This window comes from Hemitrygon akajei, chromosome 5 (assembly GCF_048418815.1).
Source record: "Hemitrygon akajei chromosome 5, sHemAka1.3, whole genome shotgun sequence".
Taxonomy (NCBI): domain Eukaryota; kingdom Metazoa; phylum Chordata; class Chondrichthyes; order Myliobatiformes; family Dasyatidae; genus Hemitrygon; species Hemitrygon akajei.
Window position 1 is genome coordinate 5,176,123 of NC_133128.1, and position 20,927 is coordinate 5,197,049.

Below are 20,927 nucleotides of genomic sequence, written 5' to 3' on the forward strand. Positions count from 1 at the left end.
GTGTTTGTGAGTCTGTGCCAGAGACTGGAGGTTAGAGGGTTAGTGTCTGAGAGTCTGTCGCTGTTGTTGTCTTGCTTTGTTCTGTTGTTGTTGTTAACGTTAGTGTCGTCCTGCTGAATGTGACAGGCTTGCTGTGTTACTGCTGGAACGTGCAGTGACACTTGCGGGCTGCCCCCAGCACTTCCTTAGGTTGCGCTGGTTGTTAATGCAAATGGTACATTTCACTGGTTATTTCAATGTGCATTTTCAACATCTAAGAGAAGTTCAGATACACACAAGGATGGGAAGGGTATGGAGGGCTATGGTCCGGGTACAGGTCAATGGGTTTAGACAAAGTAATAGTTTGAACAGACTAGGTAGACCTGGCAGCGATGGATCCAGGTGTGAAAAGGGGAAGTCAGGCAGGTGGGGACGGGTGGAGAGTGGGAATGATGTAAGAAGCTGGGAGGTGATTGATGAAAATGACTAATGGCTACAGATGGAATAGACCCATAGAACATTACAGCACAGTACAGGCCCTTCAGCCCTGCATGTTGTGCTAACCCATATAATCCTTAAAATTAGTACTAAACCCACACTACCCCATAACCCTCTATTTTTCTTTTATCCATGTGCCTGTCCAAGAGGCTCTTAAATACCCCTAATGTTTTAGCCTCCACCACCATCCCTGGCAAGTCATTCCAAGCACCCACAACCTTCTGTGTAAAAAAACTTACCCCTGATGTCTCCCCTAAACTTCCCTCCCTTAATTTTGTACATATGCCCTCTGGTGTTTGCTATTGGTGCCCTGGGAAACAGGTACTAACTATCCACCCTATCTATGCCTCTCATAATCTTGTAGACCTCTAAAAAGTCCCCTCTCATCCTTCTACGCTTCAAAGAGAAAAGTCCCAGCTCTGCTAACCTTTCTTCATGTGACTTGTTCTCAAACTAGGCAACATCCTGGTAAATCTCCTCTGCACCCTCTCCATAGCTTCCACATCCTTCCTATAGTGAGGTGACCAGAATTGAACACAATACTCTAAGTGCAGTCTCACCAGAGATTTGTAGAGTTGCAACATGACCTCTCTACTCTTGAACTCAATCCCCGTTAATGAAACCTAGCATCCCATAGGTCTTCTTAACTAACCTATCAACCTGCGCAGCAACCTTGAGGGATGTATGGATATGAACCCCAAGGTCCTTTTGTTCGCCCACACTCTTAAGTAACTGACCATTAATCCTGTACTCAGTCTTCTGGTTTGTCCTTCCAAAATGCACCACCTCATACTTGTCCGGATTGAACTCCATCTGCCATTTTTCTGCCCAACTCTGCAGCCTGTCTATATCCTCTTGTAACCTTCGACAACCTGCAGCTCCATCTACAACTCCTCCAATCTTCGTGTCATCCGCAAACTTACTCACCCCTCCTTCCGCCTCTACATCCAGGTCATTTATAAAAATCACAAGTAGCAGGGGTCCCAGGACAGATCCCTGTGGCACTCCACTAGTCACCGACCACCAGGCAGAATACTTTCCTTCCACAACTACCCTCTGCTTTCTTCCTTTAAGCCAATTTTTTATCCAAACAGCCAAGGTTCCACTTATCCCATGCCTCATGACTTTCTGGATGAGTCTCTCATGAGGGACCTTGTCAAATGCTTTGCTAAAGTCCATGTAGACCACATCCACTGCCCTACCCTCATCAATTTCTTTTGTTACCTCTTCAAAAAACTCAATCAGGCTCGTGAGGCACGATCTTCCCTTCACAAAGCCATGTTGACATTCCATGAGTAAATAGACTGTACTTCTCCAAATGCTCGTAGATCCTATCCTTAAGAATTCTTTCCAGTAGTTTGCATAACACTGATGTAAGACTCACCGGTCTATAGTTCCCAGGTTTCTCCTTATTACCTTTTTTAAACAAGGGAACTACATTTGGCATTCTCCAGTCCTCCGGCACTTCCACTGTAGCCAAAGAGGATTCAAAGATCATAGCTAACGCTCCTGCGATCTCTTCTCTCAATTCCCACAACAACCTGGGGTGTATCATATCCAGCCCTGGGGATTTATCAATCTTGATAGGAGAGGACAGTGCATCATAGAATAAAGGCAAGGAGGGAAACCAGAGTGTGGTTGATGGGCAGATCAAGAGGGTGGGGCCAGTGTGTTAAGGGATGGTGGGGGCTGGGAGAACAGAGGAGAGTTGTTACTGGAAGCTGGAGAAATTGATGTCACGTTGTCAGGATGGGGACTTGGTGTTCCTCTTCAACAAAAGCAAATTGGTGAAGAGGGTGATGTGAAGCAAAGAGACCGGTGGGAGGATGCTGAGCTGTGGCTTTTCATCCGGCCCTCCTTCAGTTTTGGGCAAATGGCTGGATTACACCTCAATGGGCAATCAAGTGTCTGTTCGGTGCTGCCCTCTGGTGTTCATTTAATGGAAGGACAGGCTGAACCACAACAATGGCCATGCCACTCTCAGACTTGGGCTGACGTTAACTTTTTGACTGTATGGTTTTCTGCTATCATAATTATATGTACTGTGTGCTGTTGGTAGTGTTTTGCGCCTTGGCCCTGGAGAGACACTGTTTCAATTGGCTATATTCATGTATGGTTGAATGACAATTAAACTTGAAGTTGAATAAGGGAGTGTCTGGGAAATCAGCTCTTCATCAACACCAGAAGACATAGGAGCAGAATTTGACCATTCATCCCATCACATCTGCTCTACTAATCCTTCATGGCTGATTTATTATCCCTCTCAACCTCATTTCCCAGCTTTCTCACCATAACCTTTGACACCCTGACTAATCCAGGAACCTATACCCAGTGACTTGGCTTCCACAGCCACCTGTGTTAATGAATTCTATAGATATACCACCCTCTGGGTAAAGAAATTCCCCTCATCTTGTTCTAAATAGACATCCCTCTATTCTGAGGCTGTGCCCTCTGGTCCTCGACTCCCCATCATACGAAACATCCTCTTCACATCTGCTCTGTCTAGGGTTTTCAATGTACAAGGAACATCAGCACCTTTTAAAAATGAGGACTCAACTGAGATCAATAATATTTAATGTCTGAAGGTGACAAACAAGCAGATAGTTCAGATTTAATGAGTACACCCGGCAGTTCAGTGTTTGCAGTATGGAAGTACTGAGAATCAGGGACAGACAGGGACACAGTACACAGTGCTTTCAAACGTACAGTACCAATCGCACAGAAGGGGTGCATTTTTACCCCTCTGCTTGGCCGAGTGCAAGGGCTGGTTACACTCATTCAGTCCCACCAGAAGGAATATCACCCCCTGAACTAATGCAACAGTGAGATCTAAAACACACTGCTCCGGCATCGCTCTTACACACAAGAGATTCTGCAGATGCAGAAATCCAGAGTGTAACACACACAGTGCTGGAGAAACTCAGGAGGTCAGGCAGCATCTATGGGAATTAATAAACAGTTAATGTTTTAGGCTGAGACTTCATGAGTCCTGATGAAGGGTGTTGGCCTTGAAAGGCTTATTCATTTCCGTAGATACTACCTGACCTGCTGAGTTTCTCTAGCATTTTGTGTATCTTGCTCTTAAATTCCTTCATTCAAATCTCTCCCATGAAGGTAGTCGTAGTAACAGCAGCAGGCTGCAGCTCCGATACATACTTCCAGCTGTGGTCCAAGACTGGGGAGACGTGATTTCACCATATGAGTGGCCTGGCCTACCAGATGATTCCCACACTTCTCTTCAAGCCAATAGCAACACTGTGGCTGTTCGTGTGAGTGATGCTCACTCTCGTTTGCCAAATTAACACTGCCCTCGTACAGAACTGTTCAAAAGTTTTAGGAACCCTAGCTATACATATGTGCCTAAGACTTTTGCACAGTACTATACAACCAATGCAACCTAGTCCAACAACATCAGAACGTTTAGCTTAAGTCAGTGTCCGTTGAAGCAGCTAGATTGCTTAAGTGCCTCCTCCAAGACTGGCCCTTCCCCCACTGTCAGTATTTCTTCTTTTTGGATTTGTGCTTCCTGTACACATCCCTGCCAAAGCTCTGGAACGTTTGGCCTCTGCTGTCACTGTCGGTGTCGGAACCCACACTCCTGCCTCCCGCGCTGTCGCGGCCACTCCCGTGGTCAGGGTCCTGTGACGGCCAGCTGTCCTGGACAGGAGGGCAGGGCCTGGCCGTGAAGCTCTGTGGCTGGCTGTAGTAAGGGATCTGGGGCATTGGCGCTCTGACCTGCTGGGAAAATGGCTGGTAGTATCCTTGCTGTTGTTGAAATATCTGGGAATGGAGATGATACTGCTGCAGGGCGTAGGAATTCATCTGAAAGAAAGAACGGACTGTCTTAGTGAATGTAGCATAGCAGGTCAGGCAGCATCCACAGTCATATTTATCAGGACAGTGTGGCATTGCCTCAATATTGCATCGAGGATGTCAGAATCACGTTGTAAAGTCAGCCAGCTCCATCATGGGCACAAGCCTCCCCACCATCAAGGACAGCTTCAAAAGGTGATGCCTCAAAAGGGCAGCATCCATCATTAAAGATCCTCACCAATCAGGAGTTGCCCTTTTCTCATTACTACAAACAGGTACAGGAGTCTGAAGACCCACATTCAACAATTCTTTTCCTCTGCTATCAGAGTTCTGAGCAGTCCATGAACCCAAGAATACTACTTCATTATTCCTTTCAAAGCTCAAAGGAAATGTTATTATTAAAGTACATAGGTGTCACCATATACAACCCTGAGATTCATTTTCTTGTGGGCGTACTCAGCAAATCTATAGAATAGTAACTATTACAGGATCAATGAAAGATCAACCAGAGTGCAGAAATAAACAAACTGTGTAAATGCAAATATAAATAAAAGCAGTAAATAATGAGAACATGAAATAATGAGACAAAGAGTCCTTAAAGTAAGATAATTGATTGTGGGAACATCTCAATGGATGGGCAAGTGAGTGAAGTTATCCCCTGTTGTTCAAGAGCCTGATGGTTGAAGGGTAGAAACTGCTGTTGAACCTGGTGCTGCAAGTCCTGAAGCTCTTGTACCTTCTTCCTGATGGCACGGCCTAGGTGGTGGGGATCTCTAATGTTGGATGCTGCTTTCCTTTGACAGTATTTCACGTGACTGTGCTCAGTGCTTGGGAGGGCTTTACCTGCATCCAGTTCAGATGGAAGTATATTCCAGTCCTGAAATGTTGACTCTTTATTCCTCTTCATAGATGCTGCCTAACTTGCCGAGTTTCTCCAGCACTTTGTGTGTGTTGTTCAAGATTTCCAACATCTGTAGAATCTCTTGTCCTGCCAGTTAAATGGTTAATGTGTCGTGGGCATGCTATGTTGGTGCCAAAAGCATGGCGACATGGGCTGGCTTTCCCCAGCACATCCTTGGACTGTGTTGGTCGCTGAGGTGAAACCATACATTTCACTGTGTGTTTCAATGTTTCGATGCACATGTGGCAAGTAAAACTCAACCCAGCAGATTATTATAGAGATAATCTAGAACAAGCGCAGAGCAGGTCCTTCCAGATCTTCAAACCGCAAAGCCCCGCAATCCCTGATTGAATTCTAGGCTATTCACTGGACAACCAATTAACCCACCAGCCTGTACGTCTTTGGAATGTGGGAGGAAACCCATGTGGTCATGGAGAAAATGTACAGACTCCTCACAGACAGCGGTGGGAACTGAACCCCTGTCGTTGGTACTGTAAAGCATTGTGCTAACCACTATGCTAACATGCGATGGGAATTGAACCTGTCATTGGTACTGTAAAGCACTGTGCTAACCATACTACCGTATGATGGGAATTGAACCCGGGTCACTGGTACTGTAAAATGTGCTGTGGTGACCCACTTTCTGCGCAGGCGAACCGGTTCACAAACAGCCAGCGTGCGGGGGGAGACTTTGGTAATGCACCTCTGACGTCATTTCCGCCCGGAGAGGGCGGGCGCTAAGGATTAAATGCCAGAGCCGCGAAGTTTGAATAAACTAGTCTCAAAACGACTTACCGACTGTGTGTCATTATTTCAGCGCTGTGTGTAGCACATTGCTACATTGGCGACCCTGATGGTCCAAATGGGATTTGGACCAAAGATGACCGACTCTTCATCTGTTCACGCAGTTTCGCTAAAACTGCCGACTTTCTGGACGCTGCGACCACGCGTGTAGTTTAGCCAAGCAGAAGCCCAGTTAGAGCGTGGCGTCCGTTGGTCAGATTACCAGGCCACGTGCCCAACAGTGGACCAGACCAGGCCCGGCAGAGAGGCGCACACAACACAGAGGCAGGAGTGAGGAGGCCAGTGAACAGTGGTGTTTCTACCACCAGCGGTGGGGTACAAAAGCCCGCCGTTGTCACCCACCCTGCAAGGGCCAGGGCCAGGTGCCGCTAATGACTATGGCGGCTGGCCACCAGGACAGCCTCTTGTACGTCTGGGACAAACAGTCGGGACGCCGCTTCTTGGTTGACACTGGAGCGGAAATCAGCGTCTTGCCCCAGACGGGGTACGGCACCCGCAACAGGAAGCCAGGACCCACTCTGAGGGCCGCAAACGGCAGGACGATACGGACCTACGGCACTCGCACAGTGTAGCTGCGGTTTGCTGCCAGCCAGTTCACGTGGGACTTCACACTGGCCGCCGTGGCCCAACCACTCCTGGGGGCGGACTTCTTGCGAGATCACAGCCTGCTGGTCGACTTGCAAGGGAAAAGACTGGTACATGCTGAGACTTTCCAGACGTTCTCCCTGGGTGAAGCCAAGTTGCCGGCCCCACACCTGGACTCCATCACGCTGTCGGACAACAAATTCACCAGAATCCTGGCAGACTTTCCATCGATTCTAGCACCGCAGTTCACGGCAGCCATGCCCAGACACGGGGTTCAGTACCACATCCCGACCAAGAGACCACCCCTCCACACCCGCGCATGAAGGCTCCCCCCGGAAAAGCTCCGCCTGGCGAAGGAGGAGTTCAAGAGGATGGAGGAATTGGGGATCGTACGGAGGTCCGACAGCCCATGGGCCTCCCTCCGGCACATGGTGCCCAAAGCAGCCGGGGGTTGGAGACCATGCGGCGACTACCACAGACTGAACGAGGCTACAACTCCAGACCGCTACCCCGTGCCGCACATACAGGACTTTGCAGCAAACTTGCACGGGGCAAGAATCTTTTCCAAAGTAGACCTCGTCCGGGGATACCATCAAATCCTGGTGCACCCTGAAGACGTCCCCAAAACAGCACTTATCACCCCGTTCGGCCTGTTCGAGTTCCTCCGAATGCCGTTTGGCCTGAAGAATGCCGCACAGACATTCCAGTGGCTAATGGATGCGGTGGGACGCGATCTGGACTTTGCGTTCATCTATTCGGATGACATCCTTTTAGCCAGCAGTTGTCATCAGGAGCATCTGTCCCACCTCCGCCAGCTCTACTCCCGCCTGAGTGATTTCGGCCTCACGATCAACCCGGCCAAATGCCAGTTCGGTTTCGATACCATCAACTTCCTGGGCCACAGGAATACCAAAGATGGGGCATCACCTCTGCCCGCCAAGGTAGATGCGATCCGCCACTTTGCCCGGCCCAACACGGTCAAAGGCCTACAGGAGTTCGTTGGTATGGTGAACTTCTACCACCGTTTCCTCCCCTCAGCAGCCCGTATCATGCGCCCTTTGTACACCCTGATGTCGGGTAAAGGCAAGGACATTACTTGGGACAAGGAGGCCGCGGCCGCTTTAATTAATGCCAAGGAAGCCTTGGCAGATGCCGCGATGCTGGTGCACCCTAGAACGGACGTTCTGACTGCCCTCACAGTGGACGCATCCGACACAGCAGTCGGTGGGGTGCTGGAGCAGCTCATCGAGGGGCGCTGGCAACCATTGGCATTCTTCAGCAAGCACCTACGATCACCCGAACTCAAGTACAGTGCTTTCAACCGAGAGCTGTTGGCACTGTATCTGGCAATCCGGCATTTCAGGTACTTCTTAGAAGGCAGGCCGTTCACTGCGTTCACAGACCACAAACCGTTGACCTTCACGTTCACGAAGGTGTCCGATCCCTGGTCGGCTCGCCAGCAGCGACATCTGTCCTACATCTCCGAGTACACGACGGACATCCAGCATGTTTCGGGGAAGGACAACATCGTGGCGGACGCACTCTCCAGACCAGCTGTCCAGGCCCTGTCCCTGGGGGTGGACTATGCAGCACTGGCGGAGGCGCAGCAGGCAGACGACGAGATGCCCAGCTACAGGACCGCAGTCTCGGGTTTGCAGCTGCAGGACTTTCTCGTAGGCCCATGTGAGAGGACCCTCCTGTGCAACGTGGCTACCGGCCAACCTCGCCCCATTGTCCCGGCAGCCTGGAGGCGGCGAGTTTTCAACTCCATATACGGTTTGGCGCACCTATCTATCAGGACAACCGGCCGGCTGGTCTCCAGCAAGTTCGCATGGCATGGACTTCGCAAGCAGGTCAGTGAATGGGCCAGAACGTGCGCGCAGTGCCAAGCAGCCAAGGTGCAACGGCACACTAAAGCCCCACCGCAGCAGTTCGAACCCACCCACCGGAGGTTCGACCACATTCATGTGGATATCGTGGGCCCCCTACCAGTGTCCCGAGGAACACGGTACCTCCTAACTATGGTAGACCGGTTCACAAGGTGGCCAGAAGTGGTCCCGCTCACCGACACATCTGCCAATTCCTGCGCCCGAGCACTGATTGCAACCTGGGTAGCACGCTTCGGGGTACCGGCCCACATTACCTCTGACAGAGGTGCCCACTTCACCTCCAGCCTGTGGTCGGCTGTGGCCAGCCTGTTGGGAAGCAGCTACACCACACTACTGCCTACCACCCACAGTCCAATGGACTAGTGGAACGCTTCCACCGTCACCTGAAGTCAGCTCTCATGGCCCGCCTCAAAGGACCTAACTGGGTGGACGAGCTTCCCTGGGTCCTGCTTGGAATTCGCACAGCGCCCAAAGAGGATCTGCACGCCTCATCGGCCGAGTTGGTGTACAGCGCAACCCTGGCCGTCCCAGGAGAGTTCATACCAGCCCCAAGGGGGCAAGAGGAAGAACCCGCAGCAGTCCTGGACAGACCACGCGAAAGGCTCGGCAACCTGGCCCCCGTACCAACTTCACAGCACGGACGGACCCCGACTCATGTACCCAAAGACCTGCAGAACTGTAAGTTTGTGTTTGTACGAAGGGGCGGACACCGGGCACCGCTACAGCGGCCGTTCAAGGTGATCAACAACAACGGGTCCACGTACGTTCTGGACATTGGGGGGAAAGAGGAGGATTTCACGGTGGACCGACTCAAACCAGCCCATGTGGACGGCGCAGCCGGTCGAAGTTCAGGTACCGCGGCGCAGAGGCAGACCTCCCAAACAGAGGCTGATCCAGACTGTGGACATGGGGGGGGGGGGGGGGGTTATGTGGCGACACACTTTCTGCGCAAGCGAACCGGCTCACAAATAGCCCGCGTGCAGGGAGCCTGGTGCCCCTTCTCCTCTTTCCCTTTCTCCCATGGTCCACTCTCCTCTCCTGTCAGACTCCTTCTTCTCCAGCCCTTCACCTTTTCCACATCACCTCCCAGCTTCTCACTTCACCATCCCTCCCCACATACCTGACTTCACCCATCACCTTCCAGCTAGCCTCCTTCCCCTCCCCCACCTTTTTATTCAGACATCTTTTTCCTTCCTTTAAAGATCTAACGAAGGGACTGTGTCCGAAACATTGACTGCATATTTGCCTGATCTGCTGAGTTCCTCCAGCACTTCGTGTCTATACTGTACATATTTATGGACTTCTTACAAGCTCAGATTGCACACTTGTGTCTCTGAGGTGCAACTGATGAGAAACGAGCCCTAATGCCAAGGAAACATGGCCCATGAATGAAAAATTAATGATTCTTGCATTTCTCCGAGTCATAATCAGAGAGTGAGTGGAAGCAGGCTCTTCGGCTGATCGAATCCATGCCAACCATCAACACCAATCTTACACTAATCTGATCTTATTCCTTCCCATTATGTCCACACTTTACCCAGGTCCCCACACACTGACAGCCACATACAGCAGCTAACCCACCACCTCCACGTGGCTTTGTGGAGGAAGTAGGAGGAAACTGGACAGCTAGAATCAGGTTTAATACCACTAGCAAATGCCCTGAAATTTGTCCTTTTGCGGCAGCAGTACACTGTAATATATAATTAAGAAACAAATATGAATTACAAGAAATATTATATATAAAATTAAATAAGTAGTGCAAAAAGAGAAGCAAGAAAAAAGTGAGATAGTGTACTTGGGTTGATGTTCCATTCTGAATTTTGAAGGCAGAGGGAAAGAAGCTGTTCCTGAATCATTGAGTGTGTGTCTTCAGACTCCTGCTCCTCCTCCCTGATGGTAGTGATGAGAAGAGGGCTTGTCCTGGGTGACAGGGGTCCTCAATGACGGATGTTACTTTTTTGAGGGATGCCTTTTGAAGGTGTCCCGGATGCTGGGGATGCTGTAACTGACAGGGACAAACTCCACACAGACAGCACTGGAAGTAGGTATCAACCCTGCATCTGGCACTGTGAGGCCACTGGTGGTGAAGGCGCTATAGCAATTAAAGACTTGATTCTTTGTTTTCCTAGGTAGGGCATTCTCCCAATGAGCATTGATGGTGTGGCATTTGTTTGCAAGGTATTTGACACATTTGGACAGGGCAGACGGGGCTCGTCAGTTGTGACTGGCATCTCACCTCAGAGAAGGAAGACTCTGAGCTCAAATCTCCACTGTTTTGCGGCAATGCCCACTCATCAGGTAAGCCTTCAGGAGTAAATTTCGGGGAAAAATCGTTGATGGCGTCCCTAAGCCAGTTCTACATTGAGATCGGCATTGACTGGCAACATTGGCGATGCCGCAGATGCCAAATTGTATCGGTCTCTGCTGTCCCTTTGGATTCATAAGCTGCATAGAGGGGGCATAGGCAACAGCTCGCTCTCCGTATCATACTGCACTAGTTTGTGTTTGAGAGCTGGAACACAATATCCGTGGACGATTCTGACCAATGGAGTACTTGCATGGACAGGGCAGGGTGAGTGGAAGAAGAGGACAGGCGATTTAGCCCCCTGGATTTGAGCAACACCTTACACTCTTGGGAAATAAGGTGATTGTTGCTGCTGTTGCCAATAACACTATTAGACGTAGGAGCAGAATTATCAGCCCATTGAGTCTGCTCCACCTTTGCATCATGGATGATCCCGGATCCCCCTCAACCCTAACTGCCAATCAGGAAACTATCAAATTCTGCTTTAAATAGAGCCACAGGCTTGGCCTCCACTGCAGTCTGTGGCAAAGCATTCCACTGATTCATACTCTCTGGCTAAAAAAATTCCTCCTTACCTCTGTTCTAAAGGGTTGACCCTCAATTTTCAGGCTGTACCTTTTAGTTCTGGATATATTTGGTAGGTTTCAATGAGATCCTCCTGCATTCTTCTAAATTCCAGTGAATACAGGCCCCAAACTGCCAAACGCACCTCATGTTAACCCATTCATTTCTGGAATCATCCTTGTGAACCTCTTCTGGAATCTCTCCAATGGCAACGCATTCTTTCTGAGATATGGGGTCAAAACTGTGGACAATACTCCAAGTGCGGCCTGACTAGTGTCTCATAAAGGCTCAGCATTATCTCCTTGCTTTTATATTCTATTCCCCTTGAAATGAAAGCTAACATTGCATTTGCCTTCTTTACCACACACTCAACTGGTAAATTAACTTTCCAGGAGTCTTGCACGAGGACTCACTCCTAAGTCCCTCTGCACCTCTGGTGTTTGAACCTTCTCCTCATTTAGATAATAGTCTGCACTTTTGTTCCTTTTACCAAAATGCATTATCATACATTTCCCAACACTCTATTCCATCTGCCACGTTTTTGCCCGTTCTTCCAATTTGTTAAGTCCTGCTGTAATCACATTGCTTCCTCAGCACTACCTACCCCTCCACCTATCTTCATACCATCCACAAACTTTGCCACAAAGCCATCAATTCCATCATCCAAATCATTGACAAACAATGTGAAAAGTAGCAGTCCCCAACCAGAAAAGGCCGCCTTTATTCCCACTCGCTGCCTCCTGCCTGTCAGCCATTCCGCTATCCATGCCAGTATCTTTCCTGTAAAGCCATGGGATTTTATCTTGTGAAGCAGCCTCTTGTGTGGCACCATATTAAATACATTCTGAAAATCCAAGTAAATGACACCCACTGCCTCTCCTTTGTCCACCCTACTTGTTACTTTCTCAAAAAACTCCAACAGATTTGTCAGGCAAGATTTCCCTTTACAGAAACCATGCTGACTTTGACTTATTTTATCAACTGTCTTCAAGTACCCCGAAACCTCATCCTTAATAATGGACTCCAACATTTTCCCAACCACTGACGTTAGGCTAACTGGCCTATAATTTCCTTTCTTTTGCATTCCTCCCTTCTTACAGAGTGGAGTGTAATTTGCAATTTTCCAGTCCACTGGGACCATGCCAGAATCAAATGATTCTTGAAAGATCATGACCAATGCATCTGTTATCTCTTCATCAACCTCTCTCAGGACTCTGGGATGTAGTTCATCTGATCCAGGTGACTTACCCACCTTAAGACTTTTGAGTCTGCCCTGCAGATTTTCTATTGTAACAACAATGGCACTCACTCCTGCTCCCTGACACTCACGGGCCTCTGGCACACTGCTAGTGTCTTCCTCAGTGAAGACAGATGCAAAGTACCCATTAAGTTCATCTGCCATTTCTTTGTCCCCATTACTACTTCACCAGCGTCATTTTCCAGTGGTCCAATATCAACTCTCACCTCCCTTTTATTCTTTATATAACTGAAAAACTTTTAGCATCCTGCCTTATATTATTGGCTAGTCTGCCCAGGGATGTTGAACCTTGATTGGATGGGCTAGAGCAGTAGAAGACTATGAACATACACTCAGTGATACAGGAGATACCTAATAAAGTGGCCACTGACTACAAATGTAAAATTGTGTAAGAAGTGCACCAGTGACTCCAAAACTGGACAATTAGCCACAAACTACGGCTTCAGACCAGATGGACTATCAGTGTCCAAAACCAGACAGCTCAATAACATCAACACAAGAGATTCTGCAGAAGCTGGAAATCTTGAGCAACACCCACCTACCCACCTAATGCTGGAGGAAGAGAGCTGGTCACGTACACCATTGGTAGCATTATCCACCATTGTTCCTGTACCAAAAAAGACTGAGGTAACATGACTGAACAACTTGTGTCCTGTCGTACTCACCTCAATAATGAGCAATTGCTTTGAGAGGCTGGTCAAGGATTACAACTGCAGCATGCTACCACCCACACTGGACCTCCTACAATTTGCCTACCGACACAACCGATCGACAGATGATGCAATAACCACCACCTTACACATCTGGAGAAGAAGGATGCTTATGTGAGAATGCTGTCCTTGGACTACAGTTCAGCCAGGCTCGACAGGAAGCTCAGAGACCTCGGCCTTGACACTGCCTTGTGCAGCTGGATCCCGGACTTGCTGTCAGATCGCCGGCGGGTGGTAAGAGTGGATTTCCTCACTTCTACCTCTCTGACGCTCAGGACAGGAGCCCCTCAGGGCTGTAGACTAAGTCCCCTCCTTTACTCCTTGTATACCCATGGCTGTGTCGCCACCCACAGCTCCAATCTGCTAATTAAATTTGCCGACGACACTACATTGATTGGCCTAATCTCAAACACTAACAAGGTGGCCTACCACAGACACAGTGGTGTCAAGAAGACAACCTCTCCCTCAATGTCACAAAAACAAAGGAGCTGATTGTGGATTACAGGAGGAATGGAGACAGGCTACCCCCTACTGACATCAATGCATCTGGGGTTAAGAGGGTAAACAGCTTTAAGTTTCTCAGCATCCACATCACTGAGTACCTCGTGTGGTCTGTACACACCACACTGTGTGGTGAAAAAGGTACAACAACACCTCTTTCACCTCAGACGGTTGAGGAAGTTTGGTATGGGTCCCCAAATTTTAAGAACTTTCTACAGGAGCACAATTGAGAGCATCCTGACTGGCTGCATCACTGACTGGTATGGGAACTGTACCTCCCTTAATCGCAGGACACTGTAGAGAGTGGTGCGGACAGCCCAACACATCTGCAGTTGTGAACTTCCCATGATTCAGGACACTTACAAAGATAGGTGTGAAAAAAGGGCCTGATGGATCATTGGGGACCCGAGTCACCCCAACCACAATCAGCTGCTACCATCCGGGAAACGGTACCTCAGCATAAAAGCCAGGACCAACAGGCTCTGGGACAGCTTCTTCCACTAGGCCATCAGACTGATTAACTCACGCTGACTTGAGTGTATTTCTACGTTATACTGACTGTTCTATTTATTATAAATTACTACGATTGCACATTTAGTCAAAGACATGATGTAAAGAGTTTTACTCATGTATGTGAAGGATGTAAGAAGTAAAGTCAATTCATTCAATACACACACACACACAATGCTGGAGGAACACAATAGGTCAGGCAGCATCAATGTAGGGGAATGAAAGGTTGATGCTTCAGGCCAAGACCTTTCATCGGGACTGATCAATATTTCATCAGGGCTTCATCAATAACTTCACACTCACCATAGCTTGCCAATAGTAGGGGTCAGAGTTGCTCAAGCTGTTGTTCACCACGTATGGAGGTGTGAGAAATAGCGAAGAACTTGGTCCATCTGGGAATTGAGGGCTCCTAAAACAATACAGAGAACAAATCATCAGGTGACCTCACCATAATACTTGTCATATCGCAGGGCCTGCAGATTACCCTGGCTTCACTGAGATGCAATTCTTCTAAGATTTTTAAATCCCTCTCTGGTTTCCACTTCTTTTCTTTGCAAACCACAAGAGATGAAAGAGGGTTGTGAATGTAGGCCAGCCCATCACGCAAACCAGCCTCCCCTCTGAGGACTGACATTGTCCACATTTCCAGCTTCTTCAGTAAAGCAAACAGCATAATCAGAGATCCCACCCACTCCTTTCATTCTGTCTTCTCCCTTCCTTCATCAAGCAGGAGGTACAGAAGCTTGAAAGCAGGAGCTATCAAGCTCAAGGACAGTTTCTACACTGCTGTTAAAAGACAATTAAGTGGTCTCCTTGTATGATAACATAGACTCCTGACCTCACAATCCACTCATTATGACCTTGAACCTTATTTTCTGGTTGTGCTGCATTTTCTCTATAACACAGTATTCTGCACTCTGTTATTGCTGGTCCCTTGCACTACCTCGATGCACCGTGTAATGCGTTACATGGTAGGGTTTAAAATAGAGTTGCAGGCGGTTGGGAGCCAGAGTGTCAGAAGAGTTAGTGGAGAGGTTTTGGAGGCAGATGTTGTTAAGACCTCAGACAAGGTCAGGAATCAATAGGATTGAATATGGTGACACTAGTGTCCCTGAGCTGCATATATGCAAGAAGTATTGTAGGAAAGGTGGATGAACTCAGGGCATGGATCAACACCTGGAATTATGACGTTATAACCATTAGTGAGACATGGTTACAGGAGGGGCAGGACTAGCAGCTCAATATTCTGGGGATCTGTTGGTTTAGACGTGACAGAACTAGAGGAGGGGTGGCATTACTAGTCAAGGAAAATGTGACTGCAGTGCTCTGTCAGGAGACTTGACTAGTGAGGCATTATGGGTGGAACTGAGAAGTAAGAAATGTATGACCACGTTAACGGGGCTATATTACAGACCACCCAACAGTCCAAGGGATTTAGAGGAACAAAATGGTAGAGAGATCACAGACTATTACAAGAAATATAAGGTTGTTATATTAGGTGATTTTAACTTTCCACATATTGACTGGGATTCCCACACTGTAAAAGAACTAGATGGAATAGTGTTTATCAAGTCTGTTCAGGACAGTTTCCTTAATCAGTACGTAGAAGTCCAAAAAGGAGAGTGTGCAATACTGGATTTGCTATTCGGGAATGAGCCAGGGCAGGTGACAAAGGGGAGCAAATTGTATCCAGTGACCACAATGCCATTAGTTTCAAAGTAAATATGCAAAAAGATAGGTCTGGTCTGCAGGTTGAAATTCTAAATTGGAGAAAGGCCAATTCTGATAGTATCAGAAATGATCTGGCAAGTGTGGATTGGGACAGGCTGTTTTCTAGCAAAGGTGTACTTGGTAAGTTGGAGGTCTTCAAATTTTGCAAGTACAAAGCTTGTATGTGCCTGTCAGAATAAAAGATAACAGGTGATGCCCTGGTTCAGAGAAAAAAGGTGCATAGCGGATAAAGGCAAGCAGGAAAAATTAGGTGCTTATGGAGTACAAGAAATGCAAGAGAATACTTAAAGAAATCAGGAAGGCTAAAATAAGGCATGAAGTTACTCCAGCAGACAAGGTGAAGGAGAATCCAAAGGGATTCTACAGATCTGCTAAGAGCAAAAGGATTGTAAGGGACAAAATTGGTCCTTTAGAAGACCAGAATGTGTGGAGCCAAACAGATGGGGGAGATCTTAAATGTATTTTTCCATCTGTATTTATCTGGGAGATGGATACAGTCTGTAAAAGTGAGGGAAAATGGCATCAACTTAATGAACCCCGTGCCGATTACAAAGGAGGAGATGTTTGCTATCCTGAAGCTTATCAGGGTGGATAAATCCCCAGGGCCTGACAAGATATTCCCTTGGACCCTATGGGAGACAAGTGCAGTAATTGCCAGGGCCATGGCAGAGATATTTAAAGCATACCTAGTGACAGGAGAGGTACCAGAGGATTGGAGGATAGCCAATGTTGTTTCACTATTTAAAAAAGGCTCCAATTTTAAACCAGGAAATGACAGGCCGGTGAGGCTGCCTTCAGTTGTGTGAAAGTTATTCTAAAGGACCAGATGTACTTGATTGGTCAAAGTTGTTACAGGAAAAGCAATGAAGAACCCTTCGGCATCTGCGTGCGACGGTATTCCTGAGTCTCCCCTGGGACTTGCATGACTGACAGTAGTGAAAACTGAACACGGGGAAGGAACCCTGACCATCAACAGAGGTAGAGGTTCGTCATTGCTGCCCTAAGTGCCAACAGCTTAGTGGGCGTAATTTAGTTTTTTAATACATATATATTTTTATTGTAATTTATACTTTTTAATGTATTGCAATATACTGCTGCCACAAAATCTGACAGTGTTATTAAGCCTGATTTTAATTCAGATTCTGAATTTACCACAGACCTGTCAAATTTTTCATTCAATCAGTCATGAGGGTTTCCACGTACCTGCAGTTGTCTTGTGGTGTCCGACAAAGTGTGCTGTCTGCTCCTGGGTATGGCACACTGGGGTCTGCAGTGTGGGAACTTCCTGAAATGCACACACACCTGTCCTGTTACTTTTCAGAACAGTAGATTTTTCCTAAACCGAAGAACGATGACAGCTTCAGAATAGTTTAAACTTTAAACCAATAGTCAGCGAGAATTGGAGGAGCAAATCTGCAGAGAGATAACAGACAACTGCAGGAGACAGAAAGTTGTGATTGTAGGGGATTTTAATTTTCCACACATTGATTGGGACTCTCATACTGTTAAAGGTCTAGATGGATTAGTTTGTGAAATGTGTTCAGGAAAGTTTTCTATATCAATATATAGATGTACCAACTAGGGAGGATGCAATATTAGATCTCCTATTAGGAAATGAGTTAGGGCAGGTGACGGAAGTGTGTGTAGGGGAACACTTTGGTTCCAGTGATCACAATGTCATTAGTTTCAACCTGATCATGGAATAAGATAGATCTGGTCCTCGGGCTGAAGTTCTAAACTGGAAAAAGGCCAAATTTGAAGAAATGAGAAAGGATCTAAATAGCGTAGATTGGGACAGGTTGTTCTCTGGCAAGGATGTGATTGGTAAGTGGGAGGCCTTCAAAGGAGAAATTTTGAGAGTGCAGAGTCTGTATGTTCCTGTCAGGGTTAAGGGCAAAATGAAAAAGAATAAGGAACCTTGGTTCTTGAGGGATATTGGAACTCTGATAAAGAAGAGAGAGATGTATAACAAGTATAGGCAACAGGGAGGAAATAAGATGCTTGAGGAGTATAAAAAGAGTAAGAAAATACTTAAGAAAGAAATCCGGAAAGCTAAAAGAAGACATGAGGTTGCTTTGGCAGTCAGGGTGAAGGATAATCCAAAGAGCTTCTACAGGTATGTTAAGAGCAAAAGGATAGTAAGGGATAAAATTGGTCCTCTTGAAGATCAGAGTGGTCGGCTATGTATGGAACCAAAAGAAATGGGAGAGATATTAAATGGATTTTTTGCATCTGTATTTACTAAGGAAACTGGAATGGAGTCTATGGAAACAAGGCAAACAAGTAGGGAGGTCATGGAACTTATACAGATTGAAGAGGAGGAGGTGCTTGCTGTCTTGAGGCAAATCAGAGTAGATAAATTCCCAGGACCTGACAGGGTATTCCCTCGGACCTTGAAGGAGACTAGTGTTGAAATTGCAGGGGCCCTGGCAGAAATATTTAAAATGTCGATATCCACGGGTCAGGTGCCCGAGGATTGGAGGATAGCTCATGTAGTTCTGTTGTTTAAAAAAGGCTCAAAAAGTAAGCCGGGAAATTATAGGCCAGTAAGTTTGACATCGGTAGTAGGTAAATTATTGGAAGGAATACGAAGAGATAGGATCTACAAGTATTTGGATAGACACGGACTTATTAGAAAAAGTCAGCAAGGCTTTGTGCGTGGTAGGTCATGTTTAACCAATCTATTAGAGTTTTTCGAGGAAGTTACCAGGAAAGTGGATGAAGGTAAGGCAGTGGATGTTGTATACATGGACTTCAGTAAGGCCTTTGACAAGGTCCTGCATGGGAGGTTAGGAAGATTCAGTCGCTAGGTATACAATGAGAGGTAGTAAAATGGATTAGACATTGGCTCAATGGGAGAAGCCAGAGAGTGGTAGTGGAGGATTGCTACTCTGAGTGGAGGCCTGTGACAAGTGGTGTGTCGCAGGGATCAGTGCTGGGTCCATTGTTATTTGTCATCTATATCAATGATCTGGATGATAATGTGGCAAATTGGATCAGTAAATTTGCTGATGATACAAAGATTGGAGGTGTAGTGGACAGTGAGGAAGGTTTTCAAAGCTTGCAGAGGGATTTGGACAAGTCCGAGGAATGGGCAGTTGGAAAACTGGCAGATGGAGTTTAATGCGGACAAGTGTGAGGTATTGCACTTCAGAAGGTCAAACCAAGGTAGAACATACAAGGTAAATGGTAGGACACTGAGGAGTGCAGTAGAACAGAGGGATCTGGGAGTATAGATACATAATTCCCTAAAAGTGGCGTCACAAGTAGATAGGGTTGTAAAGAGAGCTTTTGGTACATTGGCCTTTATAAATCAAAGTATTGAGTATAAGAGTTGGAATATAATGGTGAGGTTGTATAAGACATTGGTGAGACCAAACTTGGAGTACTATGTGCAGTTTTGGTCACCTAATTACAGGAAGGATATTAATAAGGTTGAAAGAGTGCAGAGAAGGTTTACAAGGATGTTGCCGGGACTTAAGAAACTGAGTTACAGAGAAAGGTTGAATAGGTTAGGACTTCATTCCCTGGAGCGTAGGAGAATGAGGGGTGATTTGATAGAGGTGTATAAAATTATGATGGGTATAGATAGAGTGAATGCAAGCAGGTTTTTTCCACTGAGGCCAGAGGAGAAAGAAACCAGAGGTCATGGGTTAAGGGTGAAGGGGGAAAAGTTTAAAAGGAACAGTGGGGGGGGGGGCTTCTTCACGCAGAGAGTGGTGGGTGTGTGGAATGAGCTGCCAGATGAAGTGGTGAATGCAGGCTCACTTTTGACATTTAAGAAAAACTTGGACAGGTATATGGATGAGAGGGGTTTGGAGGGATATGGCCCAGGTGCAGGTCAGTGGGACTAGGCAGAAAATGGTTTGGCACAGCCAAGAAGGGCCAAAAGGCCCGTTTCTGTGCTGTAATGTTCTATGGTTCTATTCTATGGTTTGAGTTTTTAAATTCGGAACGATTCATTTCTTCTTCCATCTTTTTTCCAATTCATTTCAAACTGCTTCTAACATAATTGCAGCCCTATTGGAGTGTCTTATCACTAATGCACAGGTTGGTCTACAATTTCAAAGTACAAAGTATGTGTATTTCCATAAGTCCATAAGACATAGGAGTAGAATTAGGCCATTCAGACCATTGATTCTGCTCTGCCATTCCATCATAGCTGATTTATTATCCCTCTCAACCCCCATTCTCCTGCCTTCACCCTGTAACCTTTGAGACCATAACTAATCAAGAGTCTATCAACCCCTACTTTAAATATAACCAATGTTATTAGACTCCCCCACTACAGGAAACATCCTCTCCACATCAACTCAATCTAGGCCTTTCAATGTTCGACGGGTTTCAATGAGATCCCCCCCTCTTTTAAATTCCAGCGAGTACAGACCCAGAGTCATTAAATGCTCCTCATCCACTAACCATTTCATTCCCAGAATCGTTCTCATGAACTTCCTTTGAATCCTCCCCAGTTTCAGCACATCCCTTCTTAGATAAGGGGCCCAAAACATCTCACGATACTCCAAGTACAGTCTGAGCAATGCTTTATAAAGCCTCAGTATTACATTCTTGCTTTTATATTCTGGTCCTCTTGAAATGGATGCTAAATTATATCAAATAGTACTTGGAGATTCACTTTCTTGCAGACATTTACATGAAAATAAAATACAATAAAATTTGTGAAAAGCTGTACATAAATAAAAACTTACAATTAATGTGTAAAAGATGACAAACTGTGCAAATTAATACATAAATAATACTGAGAACATGAGTTGCAGAGGCTGTGACATTGAGCCCATAGGTTGTGAAATCAGTTCAGAGTTCCGTTGAGTGAAATTATCCACCCTGGTTCAGGAGCCTGATGTTTGAGGGGTAATAATTG

General features: G+C 46.7%; 1 protein-coding gene across 4 annotated transcripts in view; it reads right to left on the reverse strand.

Annotated features, from left to right (window-relative positions):
- The window catches only part of LOC140727462 (splicing regulator RBM11-like), a 55,614-nt gene that overhangs the window by 28,637 nt on the left and 6,050 nt on the right, over positions 1-20,927 (reverse strand). For 3 of the 4 annotated variants that reach the window (XR_012098866.1, XM_073044776.1, XM_073044775.1), the window contains exons 3-4: positions 17,252-17,333; positions 14,621-14,726 (exon numbers count right to left, since the gene is read on the reverse strand). Coding sequence is in view for 3 of the 4 variants with exons in the window: in XM_073044776.1 (XP_072900877.1) it covers positions 14,621-14,726; positions 17,252-17,333 (188 nt within the window). In the remaining variant the exon portion in view is untranslated. Of the gene's footprint in view, positions 1-3,034; positions 4,300-14,620; positions 14,727-17,251; positions 17,334-20,927 lie in introns of those variants that run through there. The other variant, XM_073044774.1, reaches the window with a different exon arrangement.